Genomic DNA, 20,592 nt, shown 5'->3' on the forward strand with positions numbered 1-20,592 from the left:
CCTCCCCCACCACCCACACGTGTCACGAGCCATAGAGTGGCACCGGGCGGCGGCAAGAACGCTTTTCGACCAGGAAAGGGGAAACGGAAGCGCCTCTCCCCGCCACGTGACGCAGGTGCGCGCGCCGGCCGGCCAGCCTGCCCGCCTCCCTGCCTCGCGTGGAGGTCACGTGCCCAAGAGGCAGCGCCGGCCGCGCGGGGGTCACCTGACCGCCTCTTTTCTTTCTCTCCCCTTCGTCCCCCAATACCAGAGCATGGCGCGAGCCACGTGACGAAGGCGGGGCGGCAGCTCACCCCACCCCTCCCAATTCGCCCCACCTCCCTCCCTTCCCCCTGAGAGGCTTCAGGCGAGCCCCGCCCCCTCGGCGCCGTCCTCCCTCGCCCCGTGACCGACCCTCCTCCCTTCCTCTTGCCCCGCCCCTCCCCTCGGAGAGCGGCCCCGGAAATGGTCGTGCTGGGCTGCGCTGCGGCTGCGTCGGGCCCCGCTCCCCGGACTGAAGGAGACTGAAGGTAACCGCGGTGGGGGGAGGGGGGAAGGTGCGGCGGGGGGGGGGCGCGAGAGAAAGCCAGAGTAGGCCGCGGTTGGCGCGGTGGGGGGGTGGGAGGAGAGAGGCGGGGCCTCGCCGGTCTCCTCCCCCTGCTGCCCCCCTCCCGCGACGAGGGCATTCCCCCCCTCACCCCCACCCTCTCGTCGCGCCCTGACTGGGCTCTGGCCGCCATTGCCCCCTCGCCTACCCGGCCGCCTGCCTGGCCCTCGGAGGCCTCGCCTGAGCACCACGTGGGGCGGGAGGAGGAAGGAAGGAAGGAGACGCCGGCCGGGCTAGGCCTCGTGGTCCCCGCGCCCGGGTGAAGGGCGGCTGCCGGGAGAGAGGCGAGAGACCCGGCCTTTCCCCGCTTCCTCCTCCTCCTCCAGCTGACTACGCTTTCTCTGGGAGCGTGGAGCCGGCCTTTGTGCTCCCGCTTCCTTCGGCCTGCGCAGGGTGCTCCTGGGCGCGTGCAGACGGCGCTTCTCTCTCGGCTTCCTCGCGTGCGTGCGAAGCGCAAGGTTACGGAAAGGGTGTTTCCGAGCAGGGGCGAAACTGGGCTTCCATTTCACCCGGGTCAAAGACCGAGCTTGGTATCTCTTCGCACGCGCATTTGGGTAGACACACGCAGGCTGAGACCCTCAGTGGCTCCCCTCGGGGGGCTTCACCCGGGCCAAAAAAAGCCTGGCTAGCCCCCTCGTAGCTACGCCTCTCATTCTGAGGCTCTGTCTGCTCCACCAAACAAACCTTTCTTTCATATAACGCCAGTATCTTGTTTTTAAAACGTCTCCGCACCTGGAACAGATGTGAGGTTTTTCGGTTCTGAATTCGAGCCCTTTCTCTCGCTCCCCACCCCAAATGCAAACTCCACAAGGCAGCCTAGTCTCCTATAGGTCATGCCTGTGGTGCCTGTATTTTAATAAGCAGTAAATTTATTTTTTGCCCTGCATCTTACTCAAGCTGTGTTTTAAGAACGAGAGCTTTCCAAGCAAATATGCCCTTGGCACAGGCCAGTAGTGGGGGACAAAGGTCCACCCTCATAGCCAGCCTCCTTTCGGAGAACGCCCTGAAACTTAGAGGAGCCTTTCCTTATCTATCCAGGTACTGAGGAGGATTTTGACCCTAAAACTTGAGCCCTTTATATGTGCTGCTGTTATAGGGCCTTAGTACAGGTACTAGGCCTCTCTCAAACTGCATATGAGCCCGGAAGAGAGGCCTGTGCTCTAGAAGCATAGCCAGTCTTGCATAACTATCAGTAGGAACTCAAAACTGTCTTTCCAATGGACAAACACTATAATAAACAGACCCCTCTGCTGCTCAATCTGTATATTTATGGAGCCCAAGGCCTTTCTATGCAAGCTTCTTCAGGGTTTCTGCTATACGTACAGTTAACTCTAGATAAGTACAGTGTGAACAAAGTCTGAAGCCAGTGTGCCATGAATAAAACATGACTTCTAAATAATTTTGCACTATGAAAGTGTTAATCAAAATTACTGAAGAAACAGAATTTCCAGCTCCATAATCAATTCTCTCCCACAAAGTATGGGGTCAACAAATCCCTTCTTCCCATGAATTGTGCACTGTTTAAGACATGAAATCACATTTTCTGAAAGGATACCTGAAACCAAAGGGGCCTTCTAGAGCTTAGTTGCATGACAACTTTGGCATGCTAGCGCAGTACTACAATGTCTAAAGTTGAGACCAGCTGCTATCTCATATAATTCTATTTGCTGCTGAAACTATCAACCAACTCATTTCTGTACAGTTAGACCTTGTTAAAGTCCCCTCCCTGCTTATCTATAGAGCCCAGTATCTAGCACACACAGTATTTAGGGCACCATTTCCACAATTTAGAAGGAAGCGTGGAGCTTCTAAGGCCTCCAGCTACCCCTATATGCCATATTTATGATATTTGTAGCATTTGATGGAGATTGAGCTTTAATTTTATGCGAATTGAGTTTAAATAGCTTGAGGTCTTAAACCAGGTTCCCTTCTTGGCCAGTAGCCATGAGACAAACCAGGTCTGTCCCAAAATGTCCTGGCAGCTTGTATTTTATGAGGTTATGCTCTTCTGAGGCCTGAAATTTAATATCTTCAACTAGCCCCCACCCTATTTGGACTATTAAAATACAAGACTGGACCTTTATAAGGTTCTTATACTTATAGATTATTTCATTTCCTTATGATTATTTCTCTTTTGAGTTCCTTTACATCTGAGCCTTTTAGACTGCATCTGGAGGATCCAATCCTGCTTTCCACTGAATTGTAACTTTGTCCCTGAGAAATCTTTTGTTAACACCCTCCTCTCATTCTTTCCACAATAGTTTTGTTGGTATCACTTATTAAAACGTTTCTACTCTACTTTTCCTTATAGAGTTCAAGGTAGCTAATGGGTGTCCTTGGATTTACCACTATGCCTTTTTGGTAGTTTAATCCATCATCTAGCCCTTTTCTGAACTCTGTAAAGTAACATGGATTAAAATAACTTCATTAATGAACCTGAATAAAAGGGAGGTGAAAGCTGCGTAACCTTGAGTGGACATCTGAAGATCTTATGGCACATAAGCTTTTGTTCTCCTTAGTACATATAGGCAGGAATCAATTGTTTTGGTACATGCTTGTGACATTCCAGTCTCCTATTGTGCATGTATAGGACTGAATGTCCCCAGACAGAATACCTTTATTGAGAGGACCAGTCACCTCCTGGATGTTTTGGACTACAGTGATGTTTGCCCATGTTGGAGAAGGCTGATATTATGCAACAAAACAGCCACTCCTCTGAAATGCGCCTGCCCCATATAAGGCTGTGATGTGCCTGCTGATTGTATATACATTTCCTTGGAAGTAAAACCCATTGAGCTCAGTAATTTACTTACAAGGCCTGCCTGTGTTCCTCTGTAGAGGTTTACCATGTGGTGGTGTATTTAGATTCCTGGATCCTGTACCCCGCTCCATATGCTTTGAAACTGGGGCTCAGATCTGCCGATAACTGCGACCCCCCCTCCCCGACCGCCTCTGGAGTTTCCAGTCCCAGTATACGACCTCATAAAATGTGGCACTCCTCTCACCCCACCCCGCGTTTGAAACCTGCAGGGCTCTCGACCCCGCATAACCTGTGGTATCTAAGGCTACTGTTGTGCTTCGTAGGCAGTGTTTCGGTTCATTTGGCTTAGGTAAGCACCCCGCGCAGTTCAGAATGCTCCTGCCCTAAGTGCATAGGACCTGCGGGGTCTGCATTTATGGAACACGCTGGGAAATGTAGATCTTCGCTCTTGCATCCAAACATATCAGGGGTGCTGTGGGTGGGTGCACGCCTTAACGGGGCGCAGCAGCTGCCCGCTTTTAGGCGGAGCCGGGAAGCTTAGGATCGCCCCGTTCTGTAGTGGTATTGGGGCGTGGGTGCACCCTCCTCTAAAATTCCAAGCAGCCGCACCCGGTAGGGTCTCCCCTTCCGTGGCCTCTGCGCACGTGGGAACGGGGCGGAATCCGGGCGAGAGCTGCTCTGCAGCTGCGCGCCCACATCTGCGGAGCACTCGCCGCGCGCAGGGACCCTGCGGCGCCGGATCGGCCTTTCCCACCCCGCATGTAGGCCCGAAGCCCGCCCGGTGCCTGCATCCCGCTGGGCCCACGTGTTCGCCTCTTCCTTCCTTGCTTGCTCGCTTCGCCCTGCCCTAGGCCGCCGTCGGGGCTGGCCCTGCTGCGGCTCCACCTCCTCCGCTCCCTCCACCTCCTCCCTCGCTGGCTGTGGCTGCTACCGCGCCGGTGCTTGGCGTCCGCCTCCGAGAACCGGGCCAGCCCCACGTGCTTGCGGCGCAACTCGGGTACGGTCGGAAGCGGCGGTGGGGGGACGGGGCCCCGGCCACGCTACGCCCGCCCGCCTGCTTTTCTCTCGCCGCCCGCCGCGGGCGCTCTTGCGGCCAGCGCGCAGGGCGCCCGGCAGTCGCCACCGCGTGGGCCGCGGCTCCCTCCCTCCCCTGCGGGGCCGCCCGGCTAGGACACGTGTCCTTGGAGCAGGCGGGCCGGGGCCTGGCTTCCTGCTTGCCATCCTGGCCGGCGCGACGCGCGGGGGAACCTCGGAGGGGAAGAAAGGCCACCCTCCACCCCCGGAGTAGGAAGGTCTCGAGGTTTGGGGGTTCTCTTTTTTTGCGCCCATGTGCCACCGGCCGAGGTGCGTCCGGGTCCTTTCTCTCTCCAGCCCCCGACCCAAATTCCATTTACTCCTCGCTTTCCGGTTGCGGCTGGGTTTGGGGCTTTTGCAGAGCAGGAGAGAGGGGGAAAGGGCTTGGGGTGGTGGGGGATCTCGGTGCTTTGTATTTAAGGCACCCCCTTCTCTGAAATATTGCTTGGCCCGCCCTTACTCGCCGGCTGCTGCCCTTTCCCCAATGGATGGCTCTTCATGCTTGCCTTCCGGCCCTTTGTACAAAATAAAATAAATGCGGAGGGTAAATAAACCTTTGCATCTCCTTTGTCTTGTGCCCTCTGTTAGTTTTTGCGTGTGTTTCCCCCTCCCCACGCCCGCGCACATTGGTTGTGCCTTGTTTCCCCCAAACATATGTTAGTCCTCTTACCGCCCAGAACAGACGTTAAAAATTACTCAGCAATTTCTTAAGCAACCCAATTTTACTTGTGCACATCTAAACTTTCAGATTTTGTTGTGTTGAGTTGTTGGGTTTTTATTTTGAAAACAACAACAACCCATATTAATCTGTTTGTTCAGTCCCTGAAAGGCTGCCACTTGTTTGCGCATTTTCCTTTTAGGAAGGCGGCTTGCTGTCATGGTGGGTTTGGATGGTGATTAAAGGAGATCTTACTGTGTGGAGTAACACCAACTGTCTCTGAAAGTGTGGGAGAGGAAGGACATCTTGAACCTCGATTGCACATTTCCTGGTTTTATGTAGTTTGCCCTACGGGGGAGGGTGGAAGGCTTGTATCGTAACAGTCCACGTTCGCATTTCGTGCTAAACAGCGTTTCATTGGGTTGCTTCTGGCAATGGTGGTGGGTGGAATTCTCTGCTATTTTGTCTGGGAGTGTGTTTGTGTTAAGTGAAAGGGTGAGGGGAGTCAGGGAATAAGGGTGCTCAGTTCACATCGGAAGACTTGCTTCACTTTTCTGCATAGTTGAGTGTCGGACCTTCTGTAATGGAGTAATACTGTGGCTCTTCTTCTTTATAATTGCAGAACACAAGGGTGTGTCCCTCAAAAGTAGGGCTAGGAAAATATTTCAAATTCCTAAGCTCTAGAATAAAAAATAAAAAAAATAGGAGCCAGCTCTGCCCAGGAGCAGGAAGTGTCAAAATGCAGAGGAACTACCACCATGTTTCCCCACCCTATCACTGGGCAAATGTGAGAATCACAAGTCAAACTGAGGGGTTTCCTAGTTTGATGCCTCCATTGTACTTCTGGGGCTATACTGTGGGGCAGCTGCTGGCCTTGTCCTCTGGGAAGCAGTTTCCCCTCTATCCAAAGCGGTTTCCCCTTGTCGTCTAGCATGTTACATGTCCCCTGTGCTTATCTTCTTTCACTGTTGGCATTTGCAAGTGGTTACAGGATTAAGCTGTGACCCATGAAGGTCCTGGTTCAAATCTCACTCTGCACAATCTTAAAGGCACAGGATGCCTTTCTGAAGGCAGCTCTGTATCAGTGCTTGGATGGAGGGCCACCTGAAAGTCCCTCATCTACCCTATTCCATGATGGACGAAAGGCAGAATATGAATGTAATACATAGTTGCTTGCAGGGGAGGCCTTTGTCAAGCCTCAGACATTTGTGGATAATGCTAACTTACCTTACATTGTTGCTATTTTTGAAAAATACTGAGATAAAATGTGGAAAGGTGCTACATAAATACTAAATATTATTGTTTTCATTACGCAGTTTAGGAGCTGAGGCTGAGAGTGTGACTTCCCCAAGGCCATTTGGTGAGTTTGTGGCCAAGCTGGGTTTTCAGCCCAGGTCTTCTGAATCCAAGGATACAAGTTTGTTCATTTTAACCACACTACCTGTAATTCATCCGAGATAAAGATTTGTAATGGACAGTAGCTTCTGTGTAGAGAATTGTATGTACCCTGGCACATAGTGGTGTGTGTGTTAAATGGTCAAGTTTTGTATTTTATTGAATCTGCATGCAGCAAAAAGCCTGAATTGGTCAGTCTGTATACTGGTGAAGTACACAAGTGCTCATCGCATGCAGTGATGCCTGTAGAATTCCCTATACAGAAGTCCTAAAACACCCCTAAGAAGTTCAGAAGAGCAGTTTATATTCTCAAGACTTTCCCTTTCACCCAGAAAGGTCCTCCCTCAATTAACTTCCCTCAGAAATGGTGCTTGTTGCACTCTGTTCCATGTTCACTTCCTGTCACAGAGAAGAAGGAACAATGTTCTGCCTTCAGGAGCAGTGCAAGGAAGGGACTAATGACAGGGTGGAGGTGCAAAATGCTTCCTCTTTCCCTTTCCCCACTTCGTCATCTGGAGAGAATCCTGCCTTTCCAGGTTTCTTTTATCTTCCCAAATCCCTTGTTGGAGAAGGCATTTCAGGAAACGATGATACTGCCACAGGCAAGAGGCACAAGAGCGCTCCCTTGTAATTTTTGTTAATCTGGAATATTAACTTTAGCTACCTTGAGAAGTTGTGAAGCGTTGAGAGTAGAAGTGTGAGCCAGGAAGTCCCAGATTCAAAACTTACACAAGCCAGTATTAGCCTCCCCTCAACCCCAAATGAGTGAATGATCTTCAAATCCAGCACTTTCTTCTCACCCTGGCCAACTGGATTCTTCCAGTGCCTACAAGTTTGACAGCCTTGAGTGTTCAGATGCAGGTTTCATATAGCAATGATAACTAATAGCCAGAGATAGGCCCATCCTCCCTTAATTTGTGCCGTCCTCTTGATTGTATATCTGCAATTTGCGGTGTGATAACTAACCTAACGGTTGCCAGGGTCACTTAAGGTAATGTATGAGAAGTGCCTAGATGTTTTTACATCAGTGCAGATAAAACAAGCAGCTTGAGGTTTCATATCTGCAGTCACCAGAACACAACAATACTCCTAGATCCTTGTTTTGCCCATAAACATTCTTTGAAAGGATGGGAGAATATCTGCTTTTGCTGGGAAAACAACAGCACAGTTGGCAGAGTAACTGAACTGCATTAAATGAACACAAGGACAGAGCATTGCTTTGGGATTCCCATACCATCATTCCCTTTTGAAATGGGGATCTAGGGGAAAGGACTTAGATGTTAGGAGATGGGACCTAAGTCTGTTTAGATCTGGAGCAGGCTGCTTTTTGGAGTGCTTTTGTCAAAGGCCAGTTGGGCATCTGCTGAGAAGTTGCATAAAAGGGCACCATCTTCTTATACTTTTGTTAAGTGACGGAAGATATGAAAGGTTTAAGAATAATGGGTTGGAATCATTGAATTGTAGAGTTGGAAGGGACTCCAAGGGTCATCTAGTCCAATCCCCCCTGCAGTGTAGGCATCTCAACTTGTTCATATGTGACAAATGGCCATCCAACCTCTCCTTAAAATCCTCCCAAGGAAGAGTCCACCACCTCTCATGAGAGTCTGTTCCACTCTCAGACAGCTCTTACTCAGAGAGTTCTTCCTGAAGTTTAGTCAGAATCTCCTTTCTTGTAACTTGAAGCCATTGGTTTGGGTCCTACCTTCTGGAGCAGGAGAAAACAAGCTTGCTCCATCTTCCATGTGACAGCCTTTTAGATATTTGAAGATGGCTATCATATCGCCTCTCAGTCTCTTCGACACCCAGAATATGTGTGTGACTTCTGGTTTTGGTTGTAAGCAGCACTTAGACTTAGCATTAGAGAGCGCAATACCACAACTCTTAAGGACTAAGTCATGCCCCTCCAGAATTAGGCAAAAATTTGTTGCTCCCTTAACAGGATTTACAAGCGAACAACGAAGGAGCAAAATAAGCAGGGTGCCTGTCCGGACATCGCAAGAACCCAAGGTAAATTGTTTCTTCCTGCCTTGTTTCTCTCAGTGGCAGCAGGGCACCATGCTGCTCATTCTCAATAAAGCACAGTAAGCTAGGAGCCCTTCCCTATCATGATGTGGTCGATCAAAAGCTTTAAGTTGGAGGCGTCAAAGGAAAGGGAGACAAGCAAGGTCTGAAAGGGAACAGTGGGGAGCAAATTTGATTAAATGTGCTTGGGCTTTATTTTTGTTAGGATAGGAGTTATGGTGTTAGCCCAGCTTTCTCCAACTTGTTGCCTTGTAGAGGTTTTGAACTGCAGCTCCCATCTGCTCCTGATAGCAGTGCACGTATCTCATATCTTATGCAGGGTTTAGGTTCTGGGGGTCCATGTATATAAATCCGTACTTCCAGGAATTTCCGGAACCAGGCTCCCTGCATGGTGGAGGACCTCTTGCCCAACTTCAGGAAATAGGCGGAAAGGGCTCTGGCAGTGTCTCAGAGCCCTTCCGTGGCCGCTTTGTTGCGAGGGTTTTGGCAGGATCCTAGAATCCTCCCACCTCCTTCTCAAAGCCTAGTAAGTGCTTGCCCAGCTTTGGGGAGGAGGCAGGAGGCATCTAGAACCATGCCAGAGACGTTGCACCACCTCCCCAAAGTCTGGAGCCTCCCTTTGCTGGTGAGGGCTCTGGGCTGCCTGGTAAGCCCATAATGGTGGCCAGGGAATAAATAAAATGAAGAATGGGTTTCCTCCGCTTTCCATTTTATTTTTAATTTCCCCCACCCACACAAAGCTGTGAACACAAGTAAAATAATGTAAGATTGTGAGTTATCTGTAGTCCTAAATATCTGGAGCACTCCAGGCTAAGGAAGGCTGTGTTAAGCAGTTGGCTTCAGTGGAGAAAGGTATTTCTTTGAGAGGAGATTTGTAGGAAGATAGACTAGTCAGGGCAGTTGCAGTGCCTGCCTGAGCACCTGTGGAAGAAGTTTTATTGAACCAGTGAATAGGAAGCTGCTGTAAGCAGCCACAAAACAAAGAGTACAATTCCTGCTTTGTCAAATGCTACTTACGAAGTCGTGGGCATCTTGCATTCTCCATCGGCCGTTTTCCATTTGTGGCATGTTCATCCACAAATGGAAATTCTGCAGTTGGATTAATTTCTGCAGCCTCGTTTCCTAAACTCCTATTATACCTGTTCCTTATTGCCCATTTTCAGTGCTTTGAGGCAGAACTCTCAACATGTCAACCCCCACGTTAACCTACATTGCATGGGTTGCAACGCATGTAAGTGAAGCAAGATTGAATTTGCTGTCTGCTCGGTTTTAGCACAGCCCAGATGAGCCAAGCAAGTGAGCTAATTCAGTGTTCCCATGCAGCATCCTTGGGCAGCTGGCATGGGCCCCAGGGCCCTGGCATGGCCTGTCACCCTTAACGTCCCCAGGGACCCTCTTAATGCTCCCCCTTTGTGTTCTATACTGGTGGCCACCATGTAAAATCCTTGGAATGGCCTGGAGTGATGCTAAATCAAGAGCATCATGAAAAATTAAAATGGTGGCAGCCTGGTGACAAATCAAAAGCGTGCCATCCCAGGTAGGCCTGGCAGGAGGTGTTTATCAGAGTGCACCCTGTAAACAAATTATTCCCAAAATAAAACTTTCACCAGGGTAGAGGGGTTGAGAAGGAAGCCATGCCATATCTCCTGAGCATTTGCAGTGCATTGGCGCCAATCCTCAGTAGATGGGTTGCTTGCTGTTTCTTACAGATCCTGGTGAAGCCAATTGCCCTGGACATCACAGTCCCCACCCCTTCCAAAACTTTTAAAGATGGAATTCATTTCCTTGTTCCCCTCAGTCCTAGCACAGAAACCTCCCCAAGTTTCGGGGTGGGCGTTGCAAGCTCTTGCACCACTGCAGGCCTCCTTGGTGTGCTTTAGGTCATGTACTGTTCTCTCTGAGCCCCACTTTCCACCCGAGACTTCTTGCTTGTGCACCTGAAAATTTAGAATGCTAGTGCAGCAGATGTGTTTCTTCCACGAAATGTTTATTGGGTGCCTGAGAGGTGTGTAACATGATGATGATATGATGATAATTATTTATTTATTTATACCCCACCCATCTGGCTGGGTTTCCCCAGCCACTCTCAGTAACCCTGAGAAAGGAATTTAAAGTGGGGAAAGAGCAGAGAAATGTGCCCATCTTTTTTATTTTTAAAAGGGAGGCGTCTGTATCCCTATTCCTAAACTTTTATGTTGACTGTGCTCTACCACCTTCATAGAGCCTTGCTCTCAGTTTCTGAAAACATAAGTGGGAAATTCCCATACCATTTTACTGAAAATAGCCTTTTCTCCTGGGGATCATAGTTCTGTCCATTGAAGCATAAAGACAAGCCCCCCGGAGCAAGATCAGAGATGCCTTGCACCGCTTCCCTTCGATCGGCAAGTACTGATCATGATATATCAAGGTGAATTTTGGAACCTCATAGTTCATTTGGCAGAAGAAGATTCTAATGTGCCTCTCACCCATGCCCGCCCCCAAATGGGGTGTAGTTTGTGATGGCTGGTGACCTAGTCCATGCAGACTGACCTGCTTTTGATTTCTCAAGTTTGGGAGCATTTGGGCAGCCTAAGGTCAGAGTGGCTATTGATTTTTGCCAGTGAAATAGCCAGTGCCACTGTGGTATCTTCCCAGAGGTGCTTGCATCATCATTGGACCCCAACTCTGACAAACAGGTCGGGGAAGTTTCCTTTTCCCGCATGTGGGTGTTGTCTCACTTGCTGCTTTGCTTTGGTTGGCAATTAGGGTTTGGGTTGTTTTTTTTTTTTAAAGGAAGGAGATCTACACCAACAGCAAACCTTAGCATTTTTGTAAAAGTTTAGAATTTGGAAAAGGTGTTTTGCATTCAGCACCTCAGCAATTTTGCGGCAATCCTGTCAGGGTAGGCCAGAATTACTACCAATGCGTGGCTGATGGGAGGACTTGCAGAAAACGCAACAAATTCCCGGCACGGGTGTGATTTGGATCTGGTGGCAATAAGGTCCGCTGCTGCTTGGTCCCTGTGCTGCCCTTGCAGGGAAGGGCCAGCATCTGGAGACAGAAGAGGGGGAATCAGAGAATTGTAGAAGGCACCATGAGGGTCATCTAGTCCAACCCCCTGCAATGCCCAATGTGAGGCTCGAACCCACAACCCTGAGATTAAAGGGTCTCATGCTTGTGCCCTACTGACTGAGCTATTGCTGGTCTTAACTGGACAGGAAGAGCCAGGATGTTGACAAGGAATAAAGAGGGGGGATGTGGCAAGTAGAGTTCTTAATTCCAAAGCTTGTTAGGAAGGAGGTGAGCTCCAGTCATCTCCAGTCATGGGTGTGGTGAAGCTGGGTGGAAAAAAGCATTCATAGCTGAAAAAGGGGGCTGGGGAGGGAATGGTTATCTGCTCCTCCCATTTGTTCCTTGATGTGCTAATGGACCCTGGAGCACAAGGGAGCTGCCTCTTGTTAAGTCTCCGCCTCCCTGCTTTGGCACTCTTTAACCTTTGATGTGTTTGTTTAATGGGCTTGGCCATGCTAATCGATATGATGCCGGCAGACCTTGAGTGGCTGAAGTCTTGGGTGCTTGTGAATTCGCCAGCAGCCAGCTGGCCGGCTTTTGTGGGGAGCAGTGTGTCTTTTCCTTCCAATACAGGAGAGAGGAGGACCCACTGCTTGGGGTAGCAGTTGGGTCAAAGTCCTGGAATAGCTCCCTTCAAAAATATGACCTGCGTATCCCTTTGACGGCAATGATCTTTGTGGATTGGTGCTAACATCTTAATGGTTACCCTTGGTGATGGTAGCGGAGCCTTTTCTTCTCCTCCCAACCCTGCAATATTTTGGACAACTTTTTCCATTTATATCATGCCCTTCCTTCAAAGGATATCAGGGCTGCAAACACAGCAGCGATAAAACAGTTAAAAAATAAAAGCATAGTTGAAAACGGTCGCCTAATCTCACAGCTGATAATTTCAGGGTTGCTGGGAATGTTATCTTTTAGCCATTAAATGCCTAAGTAGGCTGGAGCGCTTTAAAATTCCTCCTAGATGTGACTAATAAGGAATACCTACACGCCTCACCAGGAAGGGCACTCCCCAAATGGAGAAGTGCCACCGAGAAGGCCCTGTCAATGCCAACCGCATGCCACCACCAAGTTGGCTTCCCCTGCCAAGTGTAGGGCCCCAAAGTGGGTGATACTGGGGCAGCCGCTCTTTAAAGAACTTGAGTCCAAAACCTTTTAGTGCTAACACGGTAGCTCATTGGTAGGCAGTGGAGGACTGGTGGCAAGGGATCCCAACAGGTTGGACCACTTGCCAACCTGGCAGTCACACTCTATGCTGGCTGCAGTCTCTGGACGTGGGGCAGCCCCATATAGAGTGCAATGCAGTGGTTCAGGTGGGAGGTCACCTGAGATTGGGCTGGTCCAGGAACTTCCATAGCTGGTGAAACAACCTAAGTTGGGCATAAGCAGTCCTAACCACAGAAGCCACTTGAGATTCCAGTAACATGTTGGAGTTCATGAGTTCTCCCAGGCTACAAACCTGTTCCTTCAGGGTTGTGCAACTCCTCTCATAACTGGTTACCTACCTAATTCCCGGACACAGGAACCACCCACCCACAGAACCTCCATCTTCTCGGGTTTCTCTCAGACACAGGTCCTGATGTCCTCACTTTCCAAAATGTATTTAGTGTACTGTCTCTTGCTGCTCCTGAGTTTTTGTCTTGCACCCTTCCATGTGGAGCTTGAATGCTCTAGACCTGAGATGTCTTAAGCAGGGACTCAGTGTGGTTGCAACCCAAACTGTGAAATACCTTAAGTCTTAAGTATTCAGATATGCTAATGAAGAACTGTGTTCTGAGTTAGGAGGCACCACAAGGATCATCTGGTCCAACCCTCTGCAATGCAGGAATTTTTTTGCGCAATGTGGGGCTCAAACCCAGCACCCTGAGACTAAGAGACTCGTGCTTTATTGACTGAGCTACCTTTCCCACCTTCCCCAAACTCCCCTTCTTGGCCTTGTTTGAGAAACATTGGCCCATTCGATGGGACCAAAGAAAGAAGTGGTGACTGGCCATTGGGGAGAAAAAGAGCATTGTTGTCAATGCTTCAATTGTGGCTTGGGCTGTAGTTCTGTGCATGTGTGCAGTGTGTGGTGCTGTCTGTTTCATGCATTCTGTGTTGGGTTCAGGCCTAAAGCAGACTGATGTGATGTATTTGCAATGTTGATTCTGCTGTTGGCTTGTCCCTTTGTGTGTGTGTGTGTGTGTGTGTGTGTGTGTGTAAAAGGGGAGGTCTTTTGTCTCATGTGAAGAGAGTTTGCCTCTGTAAGGCATCGGGTTCTGAGGTTTTCTGTAGGGATTTGAGCATGGGAATGCGGCTTTCAGACTTTCCTTGTGCATCTAATTATTATTATTATTATTATTATTATTATTATTATTAATAATATGTTGCCCTTCTGACTGGGTTGTTCCAGCCATTCTGAACAGATTCCAACAAATCAAAACATCCAACAAAGTAAAAACTTCCCTATGCAGTGATACCTCAATTTAAGAACAGCCCTGTTTATGAACTATTCAGTTTACAAACTGCGCAAAACCCGAAGTCCTTTCTTAAACTGAAATGATTCTTAAACCGAGGCGCCCTTTCCCTAATGAGGCCTCCTGCCGCTGGTGCTCTTCCACCGTTCATATTCCGTTCTTAGACTGAGGTAAAGTTTGCAAACTGGGACACCACTTCCAGTTTTGCGGAGTTTCCATAGGGAGGGCACCACTGCCGAGAAGCCCCTCTGCCTGGTTCCCTGTAACCTCACTTCTCGCAGTGAGGGGACTGCCAGAAAGTCCTCTGAGGTGGACCTCAGTGTGATTCTGGGCTGAACAATGGGGGTGGAGGCGCTGCTTCAGGTATACAAGGCCAAAGCCATTTAGGGATTTAAAGGTCAGCACCAATACTTTGAATTTTGCTCAGAAACATACTGGGAGCCAGTGTAGATATTTCAGGACTGGTGTTATATGGTCCCAGCGTCTGTTCCTAGTCACCAGTCTAGCTGTCGAATTCTGGCTTAATTGTAGTTTCCAAATCGCCTTCAAGGGTAGCCCCGCATAGAGTGCATTGCAGTAGTCCAAACGAGGGATAGCCAGAGCATGCACCACTCTGGTGAGACAGTGCATAGGCAGGTAGCGTCTCTGATGGAGCTGGTAGACAGTGGCCCTGGACACAGAAGTGGAGAGCTGTGAGTCCAAAATGATTCCTAGGCTACACACCTGGTCTTGAACTGTTATTTACAGGTAGATTCATGAAGCCTGCTTGGCTACGAGAAGCCATCTGTTGTTGGTGGGAGAAGGTTGTTTGAGAGAAGGCATTGAGAAAATGGTACCTTCTGGTAATTGCTTAAGTGATTCCTATAAGTTCCCAGAACGTACGGCAGTCTTCTGTTGTGCAAGCCGGCGCATGGGTCGCTGCTGTTCCCAGTTTTCAGATGGGGAACTGAGTCTGGGGTTGATCCTTGCCTGAAACCACGCTGTGTTTATAGTTGTCGTGGGACATGCAACCCCAAGTGTCCCAGGCCCAGCTAGTGAAGTACTGAGACAGGAGCTGCACCAGTCAACCCCCCCCCCCCAAAAAAAACCCCACTAGGGCTGCTGCTTTGCAAATTCCCTTAGCTGCTTTACTCCTCTCCCTCTTAAGGCAAGTGTGGCTGCCTCTTGCTGCCCCCTCCCCATTCCAGCCACTGCTGCTCTTGCTGATTTTGAAGGGCAGAGTCTGAAGGGTGTGCAGTTCTCTCTCCTTGGCCTGCGTCTTCTGCACTTCGGGATGGGGTGAGGCAGGGCGCCTTCCCGGGCGCAGGGAGGCTTCCTGTGGGTGTAGGCACCGCGAAATGGTGCAGCACCCAGACTTCCTCTGCTGTCTGTCTCGTGCCTGCATTGGCAGCACAGGTGGGTGCCTGGTTGCTTGGTCCTGCCAGGAGAGAAGAGGCTGGGCTGGGCTGGGCCAGGAGCCTGCCTCCTTCCTCCTCTTGCCTGTGCAACGCGAGTGACTCAGGCGTGTAGGCGTGGGATTTTCTCCGACTGGTTTGGGCAGTGCTGGGGCCGAATGGCTGTGACTGTGGGTGGGGTTTTGGGTGCTCCCTGGTTCTCTTCAGCCTGCCTCTCTCCTCTCCCTGTCTCGGTGTCTCTGCAGTGCAGCAGACTCTGCGATCTGACACCACCGGCAGCTCCCGGCACTCATGTTCCTGGCCTTCCCAGGGTGGGGGTGGGGGGCTGTCCCCTGCCTTGCCCATGTTTGGCAAGCCCGACCCTCCATGCCGCTCACCAGCAGGTTTGCAGGCTGATATTCTCTCCCCCCCCCCCCCACTCCACCCAACCACCCTCTGTCGTTTTCTCAAAGTCTGGCAGATGAAAAGTCTCAGCTGCTTGCAAAACTGGCCTGGGGTTTTTCCTACTTAGGGGTGAGTATTTTGCATCTTTTCTGTGCATGTTTTGAGGATGGCGGGGTGAGGTGGGGAGGCTGTTCCACATTGAGACCTCGACTTTCTGCTTGCCCCCGTTTTGGGAAGGGGGTGGCATGGAGCAGGGTGGGTGGAGGAAAGGAATTGCATAGCAAATATCTTTTCTTCGTTGCCGGTGTTGGTTAGGGTTGGGCCTGCTCTTCGAGAATGCCTCAGCCTGGGGAGGGAAGGGTGCTTGGCACGGGAGCTGGCCTGCCTAAAGAATTAACTGGGCATATTTGGAGAGCCGGGGAAACGACTCATGCTCGCAGTTGCCTCTCCCCAGACCTTGGGGTGGTGCTGACTGTCTGCAAAACTTCGCGTGGGCTTTTCAGGGGAGACTAGCTACTTCAGCTGGGCCTCCCCTAAAGCAACGATCCAGCTCCCTGCACCTCCTCTGGGGCCTCTGGCTTCAGTTTTTTTGGGCTGGCTCCTTCTCTTTCTGGGAGCATGGCTGTCCCTGCAGTTTGGTTTTGCAAGAGGTGTGGGGGTGCTTCTGTTTCCATGTCTGGAAAATTGAGAACCGTTTGGGGTGGTGTCTCCTGGTAGACGTGGCCCCATCAGGCTGTGTGGAGCTGCTTCCTATAGGAAGGGCTGCTGCATGCTCCCTCCTTGCCTGTCTGCGTGATGCTGCACCACACTGTGTCTAGATGCTCAAAGGTGGGGGGGGGGGATAATTGTTGCAAACTGTGCAGTTGTGGTCTGTGCAGCTTCAGCTGCTCCCCCTCTCCTAAATCTGCGTGTGCGCACACACACACACACACACACACACATACACAGAAACGTAGTATGTACTAAATTATGGTCCTTAAAAAAAACGTATCCCGTTTTAGTAAGGGCTGAGGATACTGGGGAGAAGGGAAGTATGAGAACTGGTGGCTCTAATTCTGAGCAGAGGTGAAGAAATTGGTGCTGATGTGCCACCCACACCCAGGACCACCACATATACTTAAGTTTTTTTATTGTTGTTGTTGCCAATGCCCTGGGAAAGGGTGCCCTCGGCAAGGCCCCCCACAAATATCTGGCCACGCTGTTCTTGTGTGCTGAACTGGAGCCCTGCAGAAGCCTCCTGATCCTGTCTAGGTTTTTTGCCTCCTTTGCATTGCGTACGTTTCCTCCTCTCTCCCAAAGTCTTTAGTCGCCTTAAACACTGGCAGCAGCAGCCCAAGGGTCAGGTTACGCCAGGTCTCTGGGTCTGTTTGGGTAGAGTGGCTCTACCTTGCTTTGTGCTGGAGAGGGCACTGCCCCTGTCCAGACCAAAGGGATCCTATTCCCATAAGGTTCCACAGGGCAGCTGTAGGACTGTTTACTGCCTGGCGTCCTGGAAGACGTTCCCTCTGCCTTGCCACCCTGGCCTATGCACCTTCACCCATCTGCGTGTGCTTGTGAAAACCGCAGCCAGTTAGCCCTTGCTTAGGCTGAGGCCTGTAGACCAGGGGTCAGCAAACTTTTTCAGCAGGGGGCTGGTCCACTGTCCCTCAGACCTTGTGGGGGGCTGGACTATATTTTGGGGAGGGGGTGAACAAATTCCTAGGCCCCACAAATAACCCAGAGATGCATTTTAAATAAAAGGATACATTCAACTCATGTAAAAACACACTGATTCCTGGACCATCCGTGGGCTGGATTTAGAAGGCGGTTGGGTCGGATCCGGTCCATGCTGTAGACCATTAGGAGGCTTCTAAACCCACCTTAGCCCAAGCAGGCACTTGGTGGAGCAAACCTGGGATGGGACGGGGGTCTTTTCTTGTCCTTTGTTGGAACTGGCTGCTCAGATGTTTCCTCCTCATTCCCACCCAGGTGAATTTAGCTGCTTTGTCATATAATATGCTGGGTGGGCTTGCAACACGGTTCCTTTTTGACTTGGCCTATTGCACTAGGGAGCACAATAGCAAGAAGAGCTGGCATGCTACCTCTGCAGAAAATGTGTGAGGGGCACCCACTTGCCCCTTGTAGTGACCGAGAAAATGGGGAGGACGTGTTGCGAGGGGGTAGTGGGGATCACCATGGTGCATTGGATTTGTGTGTCTGGTTTGGAGGCAGAAAACGCTGTGGAAGTCCTTGGCTGGCCAGCCAAAATATCTAGAGTTGAAGCTCCGGGGTTGGGTGGAGGCCGTGTGGGGAAGTGGTGGGTGCTGCTGCACTACCCTATGTGAGAGCTGTTGGCGGGGAGAATGAACAGTGTAAACAAAGTCTCTGGGCTCCAGAGAGGTTCTCCTGATGAACCCCGAGGACTTTCCAGCTCTCTCTCACCATTTCCATTTATTTATTTCCTGGCACCATGTGTATATGCAATCACATGGGAGGTGGAGGGATGCCTGTATGGTGGAAGGCCCCAGAGCAAAGGCCAAGGCCGTGAAAATGGGTTGACTTCTTCGCATTATTTGTATACAGTCTAATGGCCAGCAAGAGTCGATAGAGAGTAGAGTTGGAATCAATTCAGAGTCTGGGTCTTAGGTGGGTGGTTCTCAAAATGGTTTCTTACTGTGGCCGCAAGTGGGGCCAGAGACATGCATGATAGCTGCCCTGATAGCCCCATGCATCCATATCCCATATAGATCAGTGGAACAAACTGCGGCACCTTAGCAGTTGCATTCAAGACATACGGGGGTCTTGGATAACCTCCATCCTTCAGCTTACCCAGAGAGACTTGGCTCCGACATTGGTCCAAAGGCATTCTACATACTGCACATCTCTAAGTGCATCTTTTCGTTGGGTGCCTCTTTGATGCGCTTTAATGTGAATCTTTCATTGTGTGGTGCTGCTTTGCTTTCAAGGACTGGGTGGGATTGATCTCAGCTTCTCTGCTGGATGCCTTTCAGGTGAATTGGGATAGAAGAGTGCAGTTTACAGCCAATTTGAGACCCTTTTGACACTACCGCAGCAACTTTTCATCTGAGAGTTGTTGGGTTTTTGTGAGAGAGATGATTAACTTAGGGCTGAATGCAAGCTGGCAAGGTTTTGTGCCCAGAATTTTTAAAAAGTCAATATTTCCCCCCAGATACTGTGTTTGGGCAGGTGGGAGATAACTTTTTGAAAAAGCTTCTTAAGAAGCAGGAGACATAGAAGAAAGGAAGACAGAAGCCATTCATCAGATAGCCCTATGTTTCTCTGGGAATTATGGGTACTAATGAGGGTTCAGAAGGTCCCCCTTCCTCATTCATAGTTGTTGCAGGCATGGTGGCTAGAAACCTGATTATATATATATATATATATATATATGCATATATTATAATGTTTCAGTTGCAAATGGATACCTGCACTTCCTAGGTGCCCTCCAATCAGCCCCAAGCAGCACAACTGATGGAAGTTGTACACTAAAACAGATGGAGGAACTAGGTGTGTGGCTGCTGGAGGCCCATGTGGGTGTCTCTGTAGCAATACAGAGCATCTTCAGGTGAAATTTAAGCCAAGGCACTCTGCACTAGATGAACATCAAGCTGCCTAAGGATGCACAGGCATAAGGTTAGGGAGCGAGTCTACAGTGGGGTGGGGGCTGCACCACTAAAAAAGTGCGTACAAGCATAAAGGTACATGGGCTGGCTATTTATCTTGGTACCAAAAGATGCAGTTGCCTAGGAGTCCTCTGGGACTCTCATTGGCAACATCCGTTATAGCCCCTCCCCTGAATTTTGCCTGAAGTTGCTGCTGTTCCATTTCTTCTCTGATCCAATCGTCATGCGGCGCTATGAGATCTGTCCGTGCAATGGCACTCATGCTACTTGGAAGTGCGGTCTGGAGGGCTGACAATCCATCCTTGTTTGGGCTGCTTCTGTTTGCCCTTCCATTCTGCTGCCGGGTCCAGTTTTAGCTTGGAATTTTCCCCTCCGCCTCTAGTTGTGTTGCGTTCCTTCCATGCTTGTTTTTACCATGCCTCTTTTTCTCTATGTCAACAGGTAGCAAGGGGATCCTTATGCAGCACCACGTGAAATGAACAAAACTCCACAGCCCTCAGGAGGAACCCCATCAGCCCCACACCCCTCCCCCTCTCCTGGACTTCCACAGGTAAAACGATTCTCCCTTCCAAGCTGCCATGTCCCCCTCTGTTTTACAACACGTAATAAAAACTATCATCTTTTCCCCGTTCGCAACCTCCATTGGCTGCTCTGTCTTCTCTGGTGGCTCCTCTTCAACACAAGTTGTCCCACACACACACACACATGCACACCTTTCTGCATTTCTCTTGCCTTTTGCTTGTGGGTCAGTTCTGCACTGTGGGTCCAAACAACCTTGCAAGGCAGGATTTGATTGGACGACCCTCTTGAGCCCCCTTTGCAAAGTTTGCCTTAGGCTCTCTGGGTGCGCTGAGTGTTCGCACAAATTTTCCACGCACCCCAATCTTGCTCTCTAGAGGGTGGGGTTTGGGTGTGGGTTGGGGGCAGCTACGGAAGCTGCTAACTTCCTCTTCCTCCCTTCTCCCCCTCCCCCAGCAGTCAGCATTTCCTCCTGGCCAGACGGCACCTGTGGTTTTTAACCCAGCGCAAGCTACCCAAATGAATACGCCTTCCCAACCTCGACAGGTAAGGGGGTGGCCGCTCTTGCCACTGCTGCTCTTCGGCCGCGAGATCTCTGGGGTGGCAGCCAGGCCTTCTCTGAGGGGCTGCCAAACAGGTTCTTCCATGTGGCTCGGGGATTGCCGGGCA

The 20,592-nt window shown here is 50.3% G+C and overlaps 1 protein-coding gene across 20 annotated transcripts in view; it reads left to right on the forward strand.

The window, feature by feature from the left end:
* The first annotated feature begins 354 nt into the window (after positions 1-354).
* The window catches only part of EIF4G1 (eukaryotic translation initiation factor 4 gamma 1), an 81,623-nt gene continuing 61,385 nt past the window's right edge, over positions 355-20,592 (forward strand). For 4 of the 20 annotated variants that reach the window (XM_081007717.1, XM_081007721.1, XM_081007722.1 and 1 more), the window contains exons 1-3: positions 355-509; positions 19,846-19,954; positions 20,380-20,469. In XM_081007717.1, coding sequence (XP_080863843.1) covers positions 19,880-19,954; positions 20,380-20,469 — 165 coding nt within the window. In that variant the 5' untranslated portion in view covers positions 355-509; positions 19,846-19,879. Of the gene's footprint in view, positions 510-4,257; positions 4,345-4,519; positions 4,692-6,395; positions 6,440-8,413; positions 8,482-15,646; positions 15,911-19,845; positions 19,955-20,379; positions 20,470-20,592 lie in introns of those variants that run through there. The other 16 variants (XM_081007736.1, XM_081007723.1, XM_081007729.1 and 13 more) reach the window with 14 other exon arrangements.

The sequence above is a fragment of the Podarcis pityusensis genome (assembly GCF_964106645.2).
Source record: "Podarcis pityusensis genome assembly, chromosome: 5".
Lineage (NCBI taxonomy): Eukaryota > Metazoa > Chordata > Lepidosauria > Squamata > Lacertidae > Podarcis > Podarcis pityusensis.